The 19,114-nt window shown below is 54.6% G+C and overlaps 1 protein-coding gene across 4 annotated transcripts; it reads left to right on the top strand.

Moving 5' to 3' along the window:
• Nucleotides 1-529: 529 nt before the first annotated feature.
• On the top strand, nucleotides 530-15,540 carry LOC125628046 (dynamin-1-like protein). 4 transcript variants are annotated; one of them, XM_048832769.2, is made up of 17 exons: nucleotides 532-881; nucleotides 2,133-2,283; nucleotides 2,774-2,820; nucleotides 3,136-3,207; nucleotides 3,389-3,475; nucleotides 3,813-3,975; nucleotides 5,809-5,929; nucleotides 6,244-6,375; nucleotides 6,840-7,046; nucleotides 7,260-7,380; nucleotides 11,510-11,665; nucleotides 12,706-12,795; nucleotides 13,898-13,996; nucleotides 14,124-14,267; nucleotides 14,744-14,853; nucleotides 14,972-15,131; nucleotides 15,205-15,540. In XM_048832769.2, exons 1-17 carry the CDS (start codon nucleotides 780-782, stop codon nucleotides 15,259-15,261), a joined length of 2,019 nt encoding a protein of 672 aa, XP_048688726.2. In that variant the 5' UTR covers nucleotides 532-779; the 3' UTR covers nucleotides 15,262-15,540. The 4 variants fall into 4 exon arrangements, with proteins under 4 accessions (XP_048688729.2, XP_048688726.2, XP_048688728.2 ...); XM_048832770.2 differs by lacking the exon at nucleotides 532-881 and adding an exon at nucleotides 929-1,285; XM_048832771.2 differs by lacking the exon at nucleotides 2,133-2,283.
• Nucleotides 15,541-19,114: the final 3,574 nt, after the last annotated feature.

The following is a 19,114-nucleotide window of genomic DNA, read 5'->3' as shown; positions in this document are numbered from 1 at the left end:
AGCAGTGCCGCTGATCTGAAGGTATACATTGTCCCCAAATGTGAAATAGTTATGGGTAAGGACAAAGTCACAAAGTTCAGCCACCAGGTTAGCCGTGACAAGCCGTCAAGAACACTATCCCTGATAATGTCACGGCTAACCTGGTGGCTGAACTTTGTGACTTTGGTACACTTATGGGTACCTGCATGGCCCCACAGTATGCCAACATTTTTATGGCTGATTTAGGACAACGCTTCCTCAGCTCTCGTCCCCTAACGCCCCTACTCTACTTTACTCTACTCTAGTTTACGCTGCCCTCAGGTTGCCCCTTTCAAACATGGCCGCCACGCAGACCATGGCCCCGCTGATTGGTGCGAGAACCAGCCAATGACCCTCCAGCCTCTGCCCTCGCGCCGAGCCACTCTCCTGCTATGGGATTGGAGGAAGGGCGATGGGAAGTGATTGATGGCCCCTCTACCAATAGGAATGGGACTTCTGGGGTCGCAGACCAATAGGGAGCGGAGAGGGGCGGAGTAGGGCAGTGCGTCCGGGTTGGGGAGCGAATGGGGCTGGAGTCGGGGCTGAGAGCAGGTGAACCGTCCCCGGACGCCTGGGTCCGCTCCGTGTCTGTGGGAGGCGGGGGGAGCCCGGACCGGACGCCTGGGTCCGCTCTGTGAGCGGCGGGGGGAGCCCGGACGCCTGGGTTCCGTTTCTGGCTGTGGGGCTGCGCGGGCTCCCGGCTGATCTGAGGGGCTGCCCCATGTCCCCTTGTAGGGCGGAGCCCCGGACCCGGCCCTGCCATGGAGACGCTGATCCCCGTTGTCAACAAACTGCAGGAGATTTTCAACACGGTGGGGGCCGAGGTGATCCAGCTGCCCCAGATCGTGGTGATCGGGGCCCAGGTGAGACCCGCGGACCCCGGCCCCCTTCCAGTCCCACCCTTCCCTCCCCGAGGGATCCAGCTGCCCCACATCGTGGTTAAGACCAAAGCAGACTGTGAAGAACTTCAAGAAGATCCCACGAAACTAAGTGACTGGGCAACAAAATGGCAAATGAAATGTAATGTGGATAAATGTCAAGTAATGCACATTGGAAAAAATAAGCTCACCTATACATACAACATGATGGGGGCTAATTTAGCTACAGCTAATCAGGAGAAAGATCTTGGAGTCATCGTGGATAGTCCTCTGAAGATGTCCACGCAGTGTGCAGCAGCAGTCAAAAAAGCAAACGGGATGTTAGGAATCATTAAAAAGGGATAGAGAATAGGATGGAGGATATCTTATTGCCCTTATATATATCAATGGTACGACCACATCTTGAATATTGCATACGGGGTGGTCCCCTCATCTCAAAAAAGATATACTGTCATTAGAAAAGGTTCAGAAACGGGCAACTAAAATGATTAGGGTTTTGGAATGGACCCCATATGGGGAGAGATTAAAGAGGCTAAGGGGGATATGATAGAGGTCTATAAAATCATGAGTGGTGTGGAGAAAGTGAATAAGGAAAAGTTATTTACTTGTTCCCATAATATAAGAACTAGGGGCCACCAAATGAAATTGATGGGCAGCAGGTTTAAAACAAATAAAAGGAAGTTCTTCACTCAGCGCACAGTCAAACTGTGGAACTCCTTGCCTGAGGAGGTTGTGAAGGCTAGGACTATAACAGGGTTTAAAAGAGCACTGGATAAATTCATGGAGGTTAAGTCCATTAATGACTGTTAGCCAGGATGGGTAAGGAATGGTGTTCCTAGCCTCTGTTTGTCAGAGGGTGGAGATGGATGGCAGGAGAGAGATCACTAGATCATTACCTGTTAGGTTCACTCCCTCTCGGGCACCTGGCATTGGCCACTGTTGATAGACAGGATACTGGACTGGATGGACCTTTGGTCTGACCCAGTATGACTGTTCTTATGTGGTGATCAGGGCCCAGGTGAGACCCCCTGACCTCTCCCCGCCAGTCCCACCCTTCCCTCCCTGGGGAGATTCAGCTGCCCCATTGGGGTCCAGGTGAGACCCCCCCACCCAACATCCTCTAATCTCTGAAGCCCCAGGCTCCTCTTCTCCCTCTCCCCACCCTGTCTGTCTGCCCCTCACCTTCCTCTCCTCTCCAGCATTAACCCCGTCTCCTCTCCCCCACCCCACACACAGAGCAGTGGAAAGAGCTCGGTTCTGGAGAGTATTGTGGGTCGTGATTTCCTGCCCCGGGGCTCAGGCATTGTCACCCGGCGGCCACTGGTCCTGCAGCTGGTGAATGTGCCATCGCTGGAGGAGCGGCAACGTGCAGCCAGTGGGGAGACAAGTAAGGGGGTGCTGGGAGCCAGGATGGGCTCTCTCTGGGCTGAAGGGACAGGAGGCAGAAGGTTGTGGGAGGCCAGGACTCCTTGGTTGTAACCCAGCTCTGGGAGGGGGGTGGGGTCTAGTGGTTAGAGTGGGGGTGGGGAGCTGGAAGACAGGACTTCTGGGTTCTCTCCCTTGCTCTGCAGTACCATTCACTGGGAGGCCGCCTTGACACTCTCTCTCTCTGTCTCTCACACTCACACTCTCTCTCACACTCACGTTGAGGATAGAGACCCCAAGGGCTGAGGTGGTGACATCCTGAGGAGTCTGGCTCACTGTGACCCCCTCTCTCCCTATTGCTGGGGAGCCCATGTCTGTGGGTTGCAGCCAGTGGTTCCTGTGAGGAGCCAGGGTCCCAAACAGAGCTGCTTGGAGTGGGGCTGCGCAAGCCCCTGAAGCCCTGTCCGCACCCTGGGAGGCTGAGTGTGACCCCGAATCGGCTCTCCCTGCAGGTACCCAGGCTGAGGAGTGGGCGACATTCCTGCATTGCAAGCATAAGGTAGGGGCCCTGCTTGGGATCTGGTGGTGGCCCCCTCAGCCCCTGTCTGGGTCTTGGGGGAGAAATGATGGTAATCGGGTTGGGTGGGGGATGCCCCTCCCTGACCTGTCTGGCAAGGGGTAATGTGGGTGATATTCCCAGTGCCCATCCCTGTCCTTTGTTGTGGGGTGGGGGGACAGCCTCCCTTTCCCATCCTGGCTGTGGGTCGTTGCATGCCCCCTCTCCATGTATTGCCAGCAGCTGGGCAGAAGGAAGTACCACCAGGGGCTGTGGAGCCTGTCTCGGGGCCAACCCTGTCTCTCTGTCCCCTCTCAGAGCTTCACCAACTTTGATGAGATCCGGCAGGAGATCGAGACTGAGACTGAGAGGACGACAGGAACCAACAAGGTAATGAACACCTGTGACATCGACCTCCCCAATGTGTGTGTGTGAACCCAGGAGTCCTGATCCCAGTCTCCCCTATTCTAACCCACCAGACCCCACTTCCCCTCCCAGAGCTGGGGAGAGAACCCAGGAGTCTTGGCTCCCAGCCCCCTCTGCTCTAACTCTGCTGGTTATTGCCCTGCAGGGGATCAGCCTGGAGCCCCTGTATCTGAAGATCTACTCCCCACATGTCCTGAACCTAACGCTGGTCGACCTACCAGGGATCACCAAGGTGTGAGGCGGGTGCCCCATGATGTTGGGGAATGGGATGGGGAGGGGCCCTTGGATAGAGTGGGAAGGGGTAATGCCCCACTGTGGGTGTCTGTCAAAGCTGCAGCTCGGGGGATATTTCCATAGTCCGTCTTATTCCTGTTTTCACTGAGAGATCTTCCCAACCACAGACCCTCAGCCAGCTGGTGTCTGTAACTATGAGTCCTAGCTCCCAGTCCCCCTGCTCTAACCACCAGACCCTGCTCCCATCCCAGAGCTGGGGAGAAAACCCAGCAGTCCGGACTTTCCTGTATCTTGTCTGGCAGGAGCCTGCACTCACTCTTCTCTCCCCTCCCCAGGTGCCTGTGGGGGACCAGCCCCCCGACATTGAGGGCCAGGTGCGGGAGATGATCCTATCCTACGTCTCCAACCCAAACTGCCTGATCCTGGCTGTGACGGCTGCCAACACGGACATGGCCACCTCTGAGGCACTCAAGCTGGCCCGGGATGTTGACCCTGACGGTACCAATGTGGGGGGCTCCCCCAGGGGACCCCGGGTGTGGGTAGGGCTGAGAGCTGGGGGGCTGTGAGCCCTGCATGGGGGGAGTGGATGAGGGGCATGGTGAGGGGGATGCAGTGGATTTACTGGGTGTTTGGTGCTGCAGCCTTCACAGACTCTCTTTAGGGAGTGCCCCCCCCCCCTTAATGTATGAGGCTCTGGCTTTGTTCCCCCATAACCAGTGGTGAGCTGGAGCCGGTTCGCACCGGTTCACAAGAACCGGTTGTTAAATTTAGAAGCCCTTTTAGAACCAGTTGTTCCGCGAGGCACAACTGGTTCTAAAAGGGCTTCTAAATTTAACTGGCCAAAAGTGGCGCCTTAGGTGTCGACTCCATGGGTGTGCCAGCCCTGGAACACCCAAGGGGAAAATTGCACCCACCGGCAGCTCCCCACTCCGGCCCCAGCTCACCTCCCCTCCACCTCCTCCCCTGAACGTGCCGCCCTGCTCTGCTTCTCTGCCCCCCTAGGCTTCCCGTGAATCAGCTGTTCGCACGGGAAGCTAGGGCAGGCTGAGAAGCAAGTGGTGGCTTCCTGCTCAGGCCCAGGGAGGCAGAGGTGAGTTCGGGCCGGGGGGCACGCGAGGAGGGCCGCCTGCGCCGCAGCAGGTAACCCCGGGGGGGGGAAGGCATGCAGGGGAACCGCTCCCCGCCCCAGCTCACCTCCGCCACCCTCGGCCTGAGTGGGAAGCCGCGACCTGCTTCTCAGCCCTCCCAGGCTTCCTGCCGAACAGCTGATTCGCGGGAAGCTGGGGGGGGGAGAAGCCGAGTGGGGCGGTGCATTCAGAGGCGGAGGTGAGGTGAGCTGGGGCCGGGTACGGAGTGAAGAGCTGCCGGTGGATGCTCTGCACCCACCAATTTTCCCCGTGGGTGCTCCAGCCCCGGAGCACCCAGGGAGTTGGCGCCTAAGGACCCCTGTTCCCCCCCTAGCTACGCTCCCCCGCCCCAGGAGCCAGAGGGACCTGCCAGATGCTTCCTGGGAGCTGCCCCAGGTAAGCACCGCCGGGACTCCCCACCTCGCCTCCCGGCATGTGCCTCTGGCTCTTAAGGAATGGGGTGGGCACGCACGACGGTGGCTCACAAGACCCTCTTGCCCAGTTCTGGGGGCAGTCAGGGGACAGGGGAGGGGGGTGGATGGGGCAGGGGTCCTGAGGGGGGGGGCCGTCAAGGAACACAGGGGGGTTGGATGGGGCAGGAGTCCCGGGGGGCAGGGGTGGGCAACTACCCCCTTGTAGGGTGAGGAGGGAACCTGTTAAGATTTTGGCAGCTCATCGCTGCCCATAACTCCCTTGGGCTCCAGCCCCCGCTTCCACTCCCGTTCCTCTCTGTGGCTCTCCACCAGTCCAAGGAAGTTTGTGTCCCTGGCAGAGACTTCACCCCTCATGGGAGTGCTGCAGCCAGCAGGGACCAGGAGAGACTGGGAGCAGCTTTTGCAAAACCCGCTGGTGTTTGTTGGTCTCCTGCAGTCTGGGATCAGAGGGTTCAGGCTAGAGAGGAAAAGCCAAGCTTAGGTCAGAGTCTGTGTCGGCTGGACCACCAGCCCTGCTGCTCCAAAACCTCCTGGGGGTCTGCCTGCAGCGCTGCAGGGGCTCCAGTGGCCATGCCGGCCCAGACATGGGTACCCAATGGAGGGGCTTTCCTGGTGCTGCAGTAATGTCACCTACCCCGGCGCCGGAAGCACTGGTCTGCTGCCCTGGGGGTTAGGTCGCCGTGGGGGGTTTCATACCCTGACCCACATCACTAGGTGGGTAAGTGTAGCCTGGGCCTGCCTGATCATCCCTACCCCCTCCCCTCCTGCAGGACGCCGCACACTGGCCGTGGTCACCAAGCTGGACCTGATGGACGCTGGGACTGATGCCATGGACGTCCTGATGGGCCGGGTCATCCCTGTCAAACTGGGCATCATTGGGGTGGTGAACAGGTGGGCAGTAGGGTGGCGGAGTCTGGGGGGGGCTGCATAAAGGGGGTGGAGGAGCTGTGGAGATGTAGGGCTGTGCATGTGGGAAGGTGGGGGGGCTGGTGAGAGGGGCAGGGCTTGACTGGAGTTTGGAGATGTGTGCATTGGAGGGTGGAGGGCTGTGGAGAAAGTCTAGAGATGGGATGGGGGTGCTGTGCTGGAGTTTGGGGGAATGGAGGGGTTGCAGGGAGGCAGCAAACCCAACATTTCCCCCCTCCCCCCAGCCTGGAATGGAGGGGGAGTGGGGACAGACAATGACTTTGTCCTGCCCCTCACAGGAGCCAGCATGACATCAACAGCGGGAAGCGCATTGTGGAGTCGCTGCAGGATGAGCAGGGCTTCCTGCAGAAGCGTTACCCATCGCTGGCCAACCGCAACGGCACCCGTCACCTGGCCAAGACCCTCAACCGGTGGGTACCAGCTGGGGAAGGGAGGTGCCGGCTAGGACCTGCGCAGCTGGGGCTCTGCTCTCCCTAGCGAGGGGCACTGGTGGGGAATCAGGGCCAGAGGACTAGGGCTGTGGAGGGTGCAGTTAAGGGATCTGTTGCAGAGAAGGAAAAGGGCGGAGGGGGTGCATGCCGCCCCAGCAGACGGAATAGAAGTGAGCCCATTTACAGCTGACCAGAAAGGGTGTGTGGGTGAATGTCATACCGGGCATTCTTCTGCAGAATTCAGTGCCGGTAGAGTGTGGCCAGGAGCATGGATGGGGGGCAGCTGGAGGAGCAGGGTCGCACATGGTGGCAGGAGGCCCTGGAGTCACCCCAGCGGAGGAGCTGAGCCCTGGCTGTCAGGGCTGGGGGCCAGAATGATCCCCCAGAAATTCAGCAGGCAGGAGGCCAGGGTAGTTGGGCTCATTTCTGTGCCCCTGCCCCAGGTTGCTGATGCACCACATCCGGGACTGCCTGCCGGAGCTGAAAACCCGGGTGAATGTGCTGACGGCCCAGTACCAGTCGGTGCTGCAGAGCTATGGGCAGCCCATTGAGGACAAGAATGCCACGCTGCTGCAGATCATCACCAAGTTCGCCACCGAGTACTGCCACACCATTGAGGGCACGGCCCGGAACATCGAGACCTCAGAGCTGTGAGTGCTGGGGGTTGGGGGGCAGCGGGCCTGCCCCCTTGAGGGCAGGAACTGCAGCGCAGATACCTGGGAGCTGAGAGGTCAGGGGGCATGAGGGGGGGCAGTGCTGAGAGGCAGGGCGGTGTGGACATTTTAGGGGGGCCTGTGCTTTGGCTACTGTTTCTGTGCCCTCTCCCAACCCTTCAGTGTCTCTTCCCCCCACCCCCCTCCCAGCTGCGGGGGCGCCCGCATGTGCTACATCTTCCACGAGACATTCGGCCGGACGTTGGAGTCCATCGACCCGCTGGCTGGGCTCACGATGCTGGACATCCTGACGGCCATTCGCAATGCCACGGTATGGTACCCTCCCCCCCCCCCCAGGGCTCCCCAGGGCAGTGCCCCCTCCACCGGCCCCTGTTCTATTAATTTAGATGGAATAAATGTGCCACAGATGTTCCCATGGCCCAGTCACTATCTAACATTAAACAGTGCTAAGCGAGCTGCAGGGTTTGGTACCCAGAGACCTCGGCCCACCCAGCACCATGGCAAACACCATCCGCTTGCCTCGTAAACTGTCGTTAATGATACAGAGGAGACGGCAAAGCCATGGGCGGCGTGTAAACAGCTAGCTGCAGAATCATAGAATATCAGGGTTGGAAGGGACCTCAGGAGGTCATCTAGTCCAACCCCCTGCTCAAAGCAGGACCGATCCCCAATTAAATCATCCCAGCCAGGGCTTTGTTAAGCCTGACCTTAAAAACTTCTAAGGAAGGCGATTCCACCACCTCCCTAGGTAACGCATTCCAGTGTTTCACCCTCCTCCTAGTGAAAAAGTTTTTCCTAATATCCAACCTAAATCTCCACCACTGCAACTTGAGACCATTACTCCTCGTTCTGTCATCTGCTACCACTGAGAATAGTCTAGATCCATCCTCTTTGGAACCCCTTTCAGGTAGTTGAAAGCAGCTATCAAATCTCCCCTCATTCTTCTCTTCTGTAGACTAAACAATCCCAGTTCCCTCAACCTCCCCTCGTAAGTCATGTGTTCCAGTCCCCTAATCATTTTTGTTGCCCTCCGCTGGACTCTCTCCAATTTTTCCACATCCTTCTTGTAGTGTGGGGCCCAAAACTGGACACAGTACTCCCGATGAGGCCTCACCAATCTCGAATAGAGGGGAACGATCACGTCCCTCGATCTGCTGGCAATGCCCCTACTTATACATCCCAAAATGCCATTGGCTTTCTTGGCTACAAGGGCACACTGCTGACTCATATCCAGCTTCTCGTCCACTGTCACCCCTAGGTCCTTTTCCGCAGAACTGCTGCCTAGCCATTCGGTCCCTAGTCTGTAGCAGTGCATTGGATTCTTCCGTCCTAAGTGCAGGACTCTGCACTTGTCCTTGTTGAACCTCATCAGATTTCTTTTGGCCCAATCCTCCAATTTGTCTAGGTCCCTCTGTATCCTATCCGTACCCTCCAACGTATCTAACACTCATCCCAGTTTAGTGTCGTCTGCAAACTTGCTGAGGGTGCAATCCACACCATCCTCCAGATCATTCATGAAGATATTGAACAAAACCGGCCCCAGGACTGACCCTTGGAGCACTCCTCTTGATACTGGCTGCCAACTAGACATGGAGCCATTGATCACTACCCATTGTGCCCGACAATCTAGCCAATTTTCTACCCACCTTATAGTGCATTCATCCAGCCCATACTTCTTTAACTTGCTGACAAGAATATCGTGGGAGACAGTGTCAAAAGCTTTGCTAAAGTCAAGGAACACCACGTCCACTGCTTTCTCTTCATCCACAGAACCAGTTATCTCATCATAGAAGGCAATCAGATTAGTCAGGCATGACTTGCCCTTGGTGAATCCATGCTGACTGTTCCTGATCATTTTCCTCTCATCTAAGTGCTTCAGAATTGATTCCTTGAGGACCTGCTCCATGATTTTTCCGGGGACTGAGGTGAGGCTGACTGGCCTGTAGTTCCCAGGATCCTCCTTCTTCCCTTTTTTTAAAGATGGGCACTACATTAGCCTTTTTCCAGTCGTCTGGGACTTCCCCGGATCACCATGAGTTTTCAAAGATAATGGCCAATGGCTCTGCAATCACATCTGCCAACTCCTTTAGCACTCTCGGATGCAGCGCATCCGGCCCCATGGACTTGTGTATGTCCAGCTTTTCTAAATAGTCCCGAACCACTTCTTTCTCCACAGAGGGCTGGTCACCTCCTCCCCATGCCGTGCTGCCCAGTGCAGTAGTCTGGGAGCTGACCCTGTTCGTGAAGACAGAGGCAAAAAAAGCATTGAGTACATTAGCTTTTTCCACATCCTCCGTCATTAGGTTGCCTCCCTCATTCAGTAAGGGGCCGACACTTTCCTTGACTTTCTTCTTGTTGCCAACATACCTGAAGAAACCCTTCTTGTTACTCTTAACATCTCTTGCTAGCTGCAACTCCAGGTGTGATTTGGCCTTCCTGATTTCACTCCTGCATGCCCAAGCAATATTTTTATACTCATCCCTGGTCATTTGTCCAATCTTCCACTTCTTGTAAGCTTCTTTTTTGTGTTTAAGATCAGCAAGGATTTCACTGTTAAGCCAAGCTGGCCGCCTGCCATATTTACTATTCTTTCTACACATCAGGATGGTTTGCCCCTGTAACCTCAATAAGGATTCTTTAAAATACAGCTAGCTCTCCTAGACTCCTTTCCCCCTCATGTTATTCTCCCAGGGGATCTTGCCCATCAGTTCCCTGAGGGAGTCAAAGTCTGCTTTTCTGAAGTCCAGGGTCCATATTCTGCTGCTTTCCTTTCCTCCTTGTGTCAGGATCCTGAACTCGACCATCTCATGGTCACTGCCTCCCAGATTCCCATCCACTTTTGCTTCCCCTACTAATTCTTCCCGGTTTGTGAGCAGCAGGTCAAGAAGAGCTCTGCCCCTAGTTGGTTCCTCCAGCACTTGCACCAGGAAATTATCCCCTACATTTTCCAGAAACTTCCTGGATTATCTGTGCACCTCTGTATTGCTCTCCCAGCAGATATCAGGGTGATTGAAGTCTCCCATGAGAACCAGGGCGTGCGATCTAGTAGCTTCTGCGAGTTGCCGGAAGAAAGCCTTGTCCACCTCATCCCCCTGGTCCGGTGGTCTATAGTAGACTCCCATCACGACATCACCCTTGGTGCTCACGCTTCTAAACTTAATCCAGAGACTCTCAGGTTTTTCTGCAGTTTCATCGGATCTCTGAGGAGTCATACTGCTCTCTTACATACAGCAACTCCCCCACCTAGCCGCCGGCTTGGCCTGCACCACCCTGCCCCTTCTGTCCCCTTTCCCCTGCCGGAGCCCAAGCACCCCTGCCACTGTGGCTGCCAGCCCCCTTACAACCCCCCATGGTTTCCCTTACCATGCCCCCTGTTAAGGAAAAGTTAGCATATGTGCATATGTGACTCCATTTTGGTTTGGGGCCCACCATTGTCTAAAAGCAAACACATCATGCACCAGGAGGAATGTTCCTTAGATATTGCATTTCTGTGAACCGCCCCCCCCGCCCTTGTTTCCAGCCTGTCTCGACTCCCGGTTTCTGTTCTTTGTCTGTTTTTAACTTTTTGCCTCCTGGCCTTAATGTGGGCCTCCCATCCTGAAAAGAAAGGCTACTAGTGCATTGCTTTAGGACCATGTTGTGTAGTTGAAGTAATGGTTTAGCACGAGGAATGCACTTAGCAGGGATAGGTGGTAGATAAGGGAAGGGTTTGTCTATTGGCTAAGGTTTCCGATGCACAAGGGCAACATGCTTTGCTAAAAGGTCTATAATCTCTGTATAACCTGCATTCGGGGTCCCCTCCTAATTAGCAGGGGGGCACCACGCTCGAGCGTAATAAACTTAGTATCTTTGGGAACTCTGCCGTTGTGGACTTTGTTCGTGTGCCTCAGCCTAGACTCGAACTGTGTGTGACCTGTCGGGTGTAATTCGCAGCAGTTCGTGTGCGTGACCTGTCGGGTGTAATTCGCAGCAGTTCGTGTGCGTGACCTGTCGGGTATAATTCGTAACACCCCCAGCCCTGCATGGTACGGTAACACCGCCTGACTCTACATGGTATGGACCTCTTCCCTATTCTCCTCCTCCTCCCACCCCCGCATACATACCATGTTGGGGATGGTACCGAGCCATGACAGGGGTAAGAGACCGTAATGGAGTGCGGGGTGAGTGTGTGTATATGCCCCCTCTCCCAGTGCCCTGGAGTGGGATGTGCCCCTGGGGCTGGGGGTACCCACCCCACAACATCCTCAGTCCCATCTCACTGCGGCTGCCTGGGACCGCCATGCCCTTGTGTCCTGACTAGCCCCCTCCTGGCTTTCTGTGCCCCAGGGGAGTGGAGAATGGGATGAGGCTGGGTGGTGACTTGCGGGGGGGAGGTGGGTGTCTCTCTATCCCCACTGGAGAAGGCACTGCTCTGATGAGGTCCCTGCCTCCCTCCCCAGGGCCCCCGTCCCGCCCTCTTCGTGCCTGAGGTCTCTTTCGAGCTGCTGGTGAAACGTCAGATCAAGCGTCTGGAGGACCCAAGTCTGCGCTGCGTGGAGCTGGTGCACGAGGAGCTGCAGCGCATCATTCAGCACTGCTCCACCTACAACACGCAGGTACCTGGGACTCCCACCCCAGGGACTCCCACCCCCCATCATCCAGCCCCATTCCACCTACAACACGCAGGTGCCTGGGACCCCCCACCCCCACCTCGGGGATCTCCACCGCCCCCCATCATCCAGCCCTGCTCCACCTTCCACCAGTAACACTCAGGTGCCCCCCATGGGGGTGTCTGACCTTAGGCCAGTGCCTGTGCGTTGTCCCGTGTTTTCTCCAAGCTCTGCCGGGACTAACAGAGCCCAGCTAGCTTCCCTGGCGCGCAGTGCGTTCATCTCAGATAAAAGCATTACAGTGAAAACACAGCGTGAAACCATCCCCTGTCGCCAGACCTGCTGTGCCCCTGGTGTCCCGCATCTTCTCCCTAAGCCCCCCCAGGGCCTCACACCCTGCCTGCTTGCTTTGCCCCCTGGTTACGGTCTTGTGTCTGTTTCTGGGTTACACTCACTCTTGATACCAAAGCCCCTTCTCTGTCTCCTGGGCCTCTCAAGCCTGCTCTGACCCAGTCTGTGCAATCCCCCTGGGATGTGTGTGATGGTTTAGGGGTGCACCTGGACCAGTGAGGTCCTGTGACCCGACCCCTGCCCTGTAACCTGGATGCTGCACAACTGGGGTTGGATTCCCTGACCCCCATGGGCTCTGACAGTTAAATAACACAGCATGCAATCAGGTGATGTAACTGCTTATTTTTTGCGGGGAGGGGTATTAAACTATCTGTTCTCCCCTGGCTGGGGAGGTTGGACAAGGTGGTACTTTTACCTGCCACAGAGCCCTGCAACGGGACCCAAATCCACCAGGACCCAACTATGAGTGTCGGCTGTGAAAAGCACTGCCACTTTCCAGGGGGAAGTGTTGGGTTTAGGGCCAGATGAGGCTTTAAACGTGGGCCCAAGCAGACCTCTGGCCTGCAGTGATCAGACCCAGCTGGAGCAGTCTCTGGCTAAGTCGTGGGCCCATGGTGTCTGGCACATCTCAGTAGCCATCTGTTCAAGTTTCAACGTTTCCAAGGTCTTTCCTCTTTTCCCTTCCTCCACCCCAGGAGCTGCTGCGCTTCCCCAAACTGCATGAGGCGATTGTGGAGGTGGTGACAGGCGTCCTGCGGCAGAGGCTGCCCATCACGAACGAGATGGTAACACCCCAGGGGAGGGGGCTGCTATGGGACATCTGGGATGACAGCAGGGTATGGGCTGATATGGGTGTGCGGGTTGAAGTCTGCGTCCCAGGGTGGATTGATTTAAATCAGCAAGTGGGAAAATGCACTTTAAAAAACCAACTTTAATCATATTTTGCATTTGTACTTTTTAGGAAGATAACTTAAAAGGTGGATTCTCACTGGCTGATAACCATTAAACCATGTTACTTTACAACTGACTATGGTCTTTACAAGAAGCGTCCGTCTGCGGTGCAGGCGGGTGTGCCAGATCTGTACAGATTTATTTAAACCACTCTGTAGTTGGACCTACACATTTATTCAGAGTTTAATTTTATGATGTTAGAAAATCGTGAATGATGCATTTTTATTTACTAGATAATTAATAAAAACCATGAAATACTGTTTCTGGGCATTTTTAATGGAATTCTAGTTTCCATCCAAATAGAGTTGGACACAAATTACAAGTAAGAAAATTAAATTACCTTAAATGTGCTGGTCCATAAGAACAAATGTAAATCAAAACATGTTTTGCATTTAAAACTAACTGATATATTCAACATAGGCCTTTCACCATGTCCTTTGAATGAAAGCTAAGTGTAAGAGCACGAGATCTACTAGTTGTTTCCGTCTTCTAGTCTGAGATTTTACAAGGATTCCAGGTTGTCCAACTCCTGGTTGGGTTTTGAACTTTGAACAAACTGAAATGAAGGAAGTATTCTCTCTGCTATCGAAACCTGCTTTAACCTTCCACAAACTCTGGTTCCCAGGGCTGAGCCAGTGCCTTCCGCGGTTTGATATTCTTTAAGATGTCAGCAGCAAACGTGTACTGCTTTTGATTAAAATCTGTTACCATTCTGGCGACCTGTGTTAAGGGCTAAGCTCACAATACTCTCAGTATTATTTTAAACAGCTTCACAATAAAAATCGCATTTACTGAGTTTAAATTAAATACTTTTTTGTGTTGTTTTTGAAGCTCATAGGGTTTTTTGTTTTTAATCCACTATTCTGGGCCCCAGTGCAGGGAGCCCAAATTCCTGGGCTCCCTCACCGGGCTCCATCCCATCCCTCTCCCCTGCAGGTTCATAATCTGGTTGCAATCGAGCTCGCCTATATCAACACCAAGCACCCGGACTTCATTGACACAGCGCTGGTGTCTGCCTCTGTCAGCAGCAGCAAGGTAATGTCTCTCTGCTCCCCTGCCCCATGTCCTACTGCTGAGCCTCTTCCGCCCCAGTGGGCAGCAGTGTCGCCCCCCACCTCCCCACATGACATGCTGATGGCCAGCTGGTCTCTGCTCTCCCCAGAGTGACCCCCCTGCGGAGGGGATCCGGCGCTGGAAGAGTGACAAAGTGGAGGATGCTGGCATGGAGGAGAAGCCCAAGGGGAACCCCCAGCCCCCCATGTATTCCAGCCCCAGTCGCTCCCATGCTGTCAATCTGCTGGACACGGTGAGTTCCCCCCCTCCCCACACAGGCAGGTGATGGTGGGGTAGTGACAGCAGGAGACCTGTGTCTGGGCCAATCTTGCTGCTCCGGCTCCCTTTACGCCTTTTCAGAGCTGCTTCGCTGCCAAGGCCAGCGGGGACAATTTTGATCATCTAGTCTGACACCCCTTCCCCCCACCCCCCAAACACCCACAGGCCAGAGAACTGCCCCAAAGTCATTCTTAGGGAAAAACTGGCCACCACAATCTGTTCTTTCACTCTTAACGATTTTTGCCTTATTTCCAGTCTCAATGTTTCTAGCTTCAGCTTCAACCCATCTCTTTGTTGGAGAATTTTCTGACCTTTGTGTGTGATCCCAGCATTGTGCTACTGGAGATTGCCTGGTTTTATAACCTTACTACTGTTATCCCTGGGGGAAGGCCCTGCGGGGCGGGACCCCCATTTCCCTTGAAGTCCCGTGCCCTGTCTCTCTCCCCACAGCCCATGCCGGCCACACGGAAGCTGAGCCAGCGGGAGCAGCGGGATTGCGAGGTGATCCGCAGACTCATCAAATCCTATTTCCTCATTGTGCGCAAAAGCATACAGGACAGGTAAGACATGGGGGGAACGGGGGCGAGGCTGCAGCCCCTCTCCTAGACCCCTAAGGGCCACGGGGAGTTGGAAGGGCTCTAGATGGGTGCCCTTGTGACCTTTGCCCCTACCCCACAGCGTCCCCAAGACGGTCATGCATTTCCTGGTGAACTATGTCAAGGACCATCTGCAGAGCCAGCTGGTTGGGCAGCTATACAAGCAGCAGCTGCTGGACATGCTGCTCACAGAGTCCGAGGACATGGCACAGCAGCGCAAGGAGGCTGCTGGGCTGCTCCAGGTGAGGGGAGAACTGTGTTTGGGGGCGGTCTCTCTGCCCCCTGCCTATCCTAATGTCTTCTGTCTCCCGTCAGGCCTTGCAGCGAGCCAGCCAGACCATTTCTGAAATCCGGGAGACGCAACTGTGGTGAGGGGAGGCTGTGCCTACAAACAAGCCCTGGGCCCTGCTCTCCCAGCGTGACTCCAGGGAGACACCTCTACCTGCCCAGAGCCTGATTTACTCGGTGTCACATACACCCCTGCTTGACCTGTGGGTGTGTGTCCTGAGAAGCTTCGGGGGGCGAGGGGGTAGAGAGACAGGGACAGTGGCAGAGACTCCGCACACATCCTCCCCCTGTTCTTTGCTGCCTGTGTATCTGAGCCACTCCAAGGGTGGGTTGGTGTTATGGAATAAAACCTGTTTGTGCAAAGACCTGGCTTGGACTGTTACCTGGGGTGACACCTACAGCCTAAAGAATTTCAAGGAGGAAGGGAAGTGATGGGTGCACTAAGTGGCTAATGCAGTGTGGGCACCAGCCTGGCTCCCCGTCACAGGCCACAGTTAGCAGGCCACGCTGCCATTTTGTTCTGTCCCTTGGCGCACAGGTGGTAGTTGCGGAGCGTAGATCTCACCCACGACTGGTACTTCCTCCACCACTGGCAGCTCTTCCTGGAGACCTGGGCTGCTGCTCTGCTCCAGCTGCAGAGGCTGCTTCTCAGCAGGGAAGAGATCTTGTGTTTTGCTGCATCCAGGCTCTACTTCTCAGCCAGGAACCAGTTCAGCGGCGCTGTTTTTCTTGGCCCAGCCCTTGGAAAAAGAAAGTGATGGCGTTAATGGCCTTACATGCCAGCCCTGACACCTAGGGAAATGCACCCCGCAACAACCTGGACACACACAATTTTTTCCCCCCTTAAACTTTCGTTCTGGCTGGGGTACCTGCCCTGACTTTAGCAACCAGTCGTCTTCGTCAGCATGACTCGCGTGCCTAGTCAGGGTCCAGGTCTCGGCCAGGGGGCCCTAACTACAAAAATTAGCCAAAATCATACCCCACTGTCCCCAAATTATCCACAGTTAATATGTAAATGAGGCATTGCACTGAGTCAACAGCCCCTGCTCTCCCCAGTAGATAGATCCCTTCTTCTCTCAGGGGCTTCACACAGGGGTTCTAGTCCCTGGGAGAAGAGTATGCCTGGGGTGTGGGGGGAGATCAGGCTCCTAGCCCAAGGGGAGATGGGCAGGCTACCTGAGAGCAACTCTGGGGTGTGCCCCAGAAGATCAAGGTGTGTTGGATGATGCATGGGGTGGGCGGGGAGAGATTTTGGTAGCTACACTTTTGTATGTCAGAATAAAGGATGGAAAATTTTCCCAGCACAGAGCAATGTTCCAGTCACGGCAGCACAGCATTGCAACACCTTTCAGGGGTCAGCTCTGGCTGAAATGCAAGGATCATAACTAGGCAAGAGGATCTGGGTTGCAGCGTGGTCCCTGGTGCCTCAAGAACTGGACCTCCCTCAGCTAGAGGTGGAGGTTGTGGGTCTGATCTGAGAGGAAAGAGTTTAAAAAAAATGAGTGGAAGAACAGGAAAGATTAATATAAACCAGAACCTAGGAAATGTAGAAAATTGATAAGGGAAGCAAAAGGGCATAAGGAAAAAAATCTATGCCCAGCACAGTTAAGGACAACATGAAGATGATTTTTTAAAACTCATATTAGGAACAAAGAAAATCTTAACAATGGTATTGCTCCATTACTAGATAGAAATGATAGAACTCTCAGTACTAATGCAGAGAAGGTTCTGTATTTGGGAAAAGAAAAGCAGATGATGCAGTCCAGGGGTCACCTCATGTCAAAATGAGCCAGGAGGCCATTCTGGTACTTCTGACCATGGTGATGCAGCACCATAAGGCAGGTGTATGTCCCTCTCTGTGTGACGGTAGATGACCTCGGCAAGAGACCCACCTCGTCTCTGATAAACCCGGGTGTCTTGCAGTGGATCCATCTTAGGGGGCAGGTGTAGGTGAAGGAGCAAAGCAGAACAACTACCCGCCCACCCCTAGAGGGAGTTGAACAGCAAAAACCATAAATCCTGGGCAGGAACCGCAGAGAGATGTTCCTGTTACCATGATCCAAGGATCTGGAATGGGACCCAGCCCCATACCCCCTGCTGCAGCAAATGGGGGTTCAGCTGGTTCCCCCTGGATCCCTGCAAACTGGGGTTCACAAGGGACTTTTCCCAGCTTCCCCACTGCACCACCCCTATCACTAGCCTCACATTGCTCCCTGTGCCCCACAGGCCCATCCCACTGCCCACACCCCCAGACCTGGGATGGATCCAGGTGGCAAAGGAGGCTACAATCTTCTGTGCCCTTTCATGTTCTCTTTCATACCTCCTCACTGCTTCCCCATCCACTCCCCTCTTCAGGCCCCAGCACCCCACCCACTGTTCGGGTGTTACCAGTAAAAGTGGGACCACGAGCCCCTGGTACTGTGAGCTCCCCCGGACACTCCAAGGGCCCTCACCCCTGTCAAGGTCAGTAGCAGCAGCAGCTCCTGGTCGTGTTGCAGCAGACGTTGGCTCCACTGGGTCAAGGGTAAGGTCTTCTTGTTGAAATTGTGCGTTATTTCTTTAGGACTCCGGCACTGATGCAGTCATAACCTATGATGAAACTCTTTCAGTTCCAATTGTACCTCATGGGGATGTTACACAGCAACTACTAAAGTTAGACATTTTTAAATCAGGTGGTATGGATAAATTGCATCCAAGAGTTTTGAAAGAGTTGTCTGAAGAAGTTGCAGCACTGTGAAAGAAAGCTAATGTTCCAATATTTTAAAAAGGTAAATGGTAACCTCGGTAATGATAGGTCTGTCAGCCTGACATCAACCCCTGGCAAAATAATGGAGTAACGGACGTGGGACATGATTATATAAAGAACTAAAGGAGGATAATATAATTAATGCCAGTCAACGTGGGCTTCTGGAATGTAGGTCCAGTCACACTAGCTTGATTTTTTAAAATGAGATTACAAGGTTGATTGTTAAAGTAATCATGTTGCTGTCATGTACTTAGACTTCGGTAAGGTCTTTGACTTGGTACCACACAACATTTGGATTAAAAAAAATAGAATGATTAAAAAAAATTACCCTAAAACCAGACTGATTGGTTCCAATGGCTTTACAGGGCAAATTCCTTAGCGTATGCACCGTATGCCTCAGATGGACATGACCAGGTTTCATCACTGAATTTGGGCTGCTGGATGGCTCATTCCTTCCCTGGTTCGGTTTGCACACTGACAGGGTGCACAGTGTGACAAATGGACTCACCTTCAAGTGGGTGTGTTTCTAGTGGGATCCTTCAGGGACTGGTTCTTGGTCCTACGCTATTGTCTATAGGGTCTACACGGGCAGGAGAGGGTGAGGTTGGTGTAACAACGTCGCTCAGGGGTCACTCATTTTTCACACCCCTGAGTGACATAGTTCTCCCGATCTAGCGCTGTAGTGTAGGCCTGGCCCGAGTGAGGTACCAGCTCACCTCAGCTAGGGATAATTTGGGGGGGTATAATCAGGCTAAATGTTGTACTTGGGGCCCGTATGTTGGGGAGGCCCCAGCTGGGAGCCGTCTGGGAAAAGTGGCTTGGCTGGCCAGTGGGCAGGGACAGAGCCCCCACCACAGCCCCCAGTGGGTTGCTCCCCTCTGGGTCAGACATTTATTGCAGGCTCACATGCACCTGCTTATCCACCCCCATGTCTGCTTCCCACAAACCCCCTCACCCTCCAACCCCCGCGCCTGTGAGCATAGCCAAGGCTCTTGGCTGGATCCGTCGACATTCAGCGGCACGAAAACCGCCCCGTCCTCACTTGGGCCAGGTTACCCTGCGATCCCACTCACTCTGCAGCAGGGACCTGCCCCTGCATTATTTACCTCCCCCTGTTTCTAGGCCTTCTGCCGAGGTTCCCCACACTGGCTGCATGTTTCCTTCCAGCTACCTAACAAGACGGTCACTAGC

This window comes from Caretta caretta, chromosome 23, assembly GCF_965140235.1.
Source record: "Caretta caretta isolate rCarCar2 chromosome 23, rCarCar1.hap1, whole genome shotgun sequence".
In the NCBI taxonomy this organism is placed as follows: Eukaryota; Metazoa; Chordata; order Testudines; family Cheloniidae; genus Caretta; species Caretta caretta.
Note: the sequence above shows the minus strand (reverse complement) of the source record. Positions and strands in the feature narration are given on the sequence as shown.

What these genes read in the sequence shown, in the direction of transcription:
- LOC125628046 (XM_048832769.2), top strand. Translation starts at nt 780, where the DNA reads ATGGAGACGCTGATCCCCGTTGTCAACAAACTGCAGGAGATTTTCAAC. An exon ending in TCGTGGTGATCGGGGCCCAG is followed by an intron (nt 882 to 2,132) that starts GTGAGACCCGCG and finishes CCCCACACACAG; the next exon opens with AGCAGTGGAAAGAGCTCGGT. An exon ending in CGGCCATTCGCAATGCCACG is followed by an intron (nt 7,381 to 11,509) that starts GTATGGTACCCT and finishes CTCCCTCCCCAG; the next exon opens with GGCCCCCGTCCCGCCCTCTT.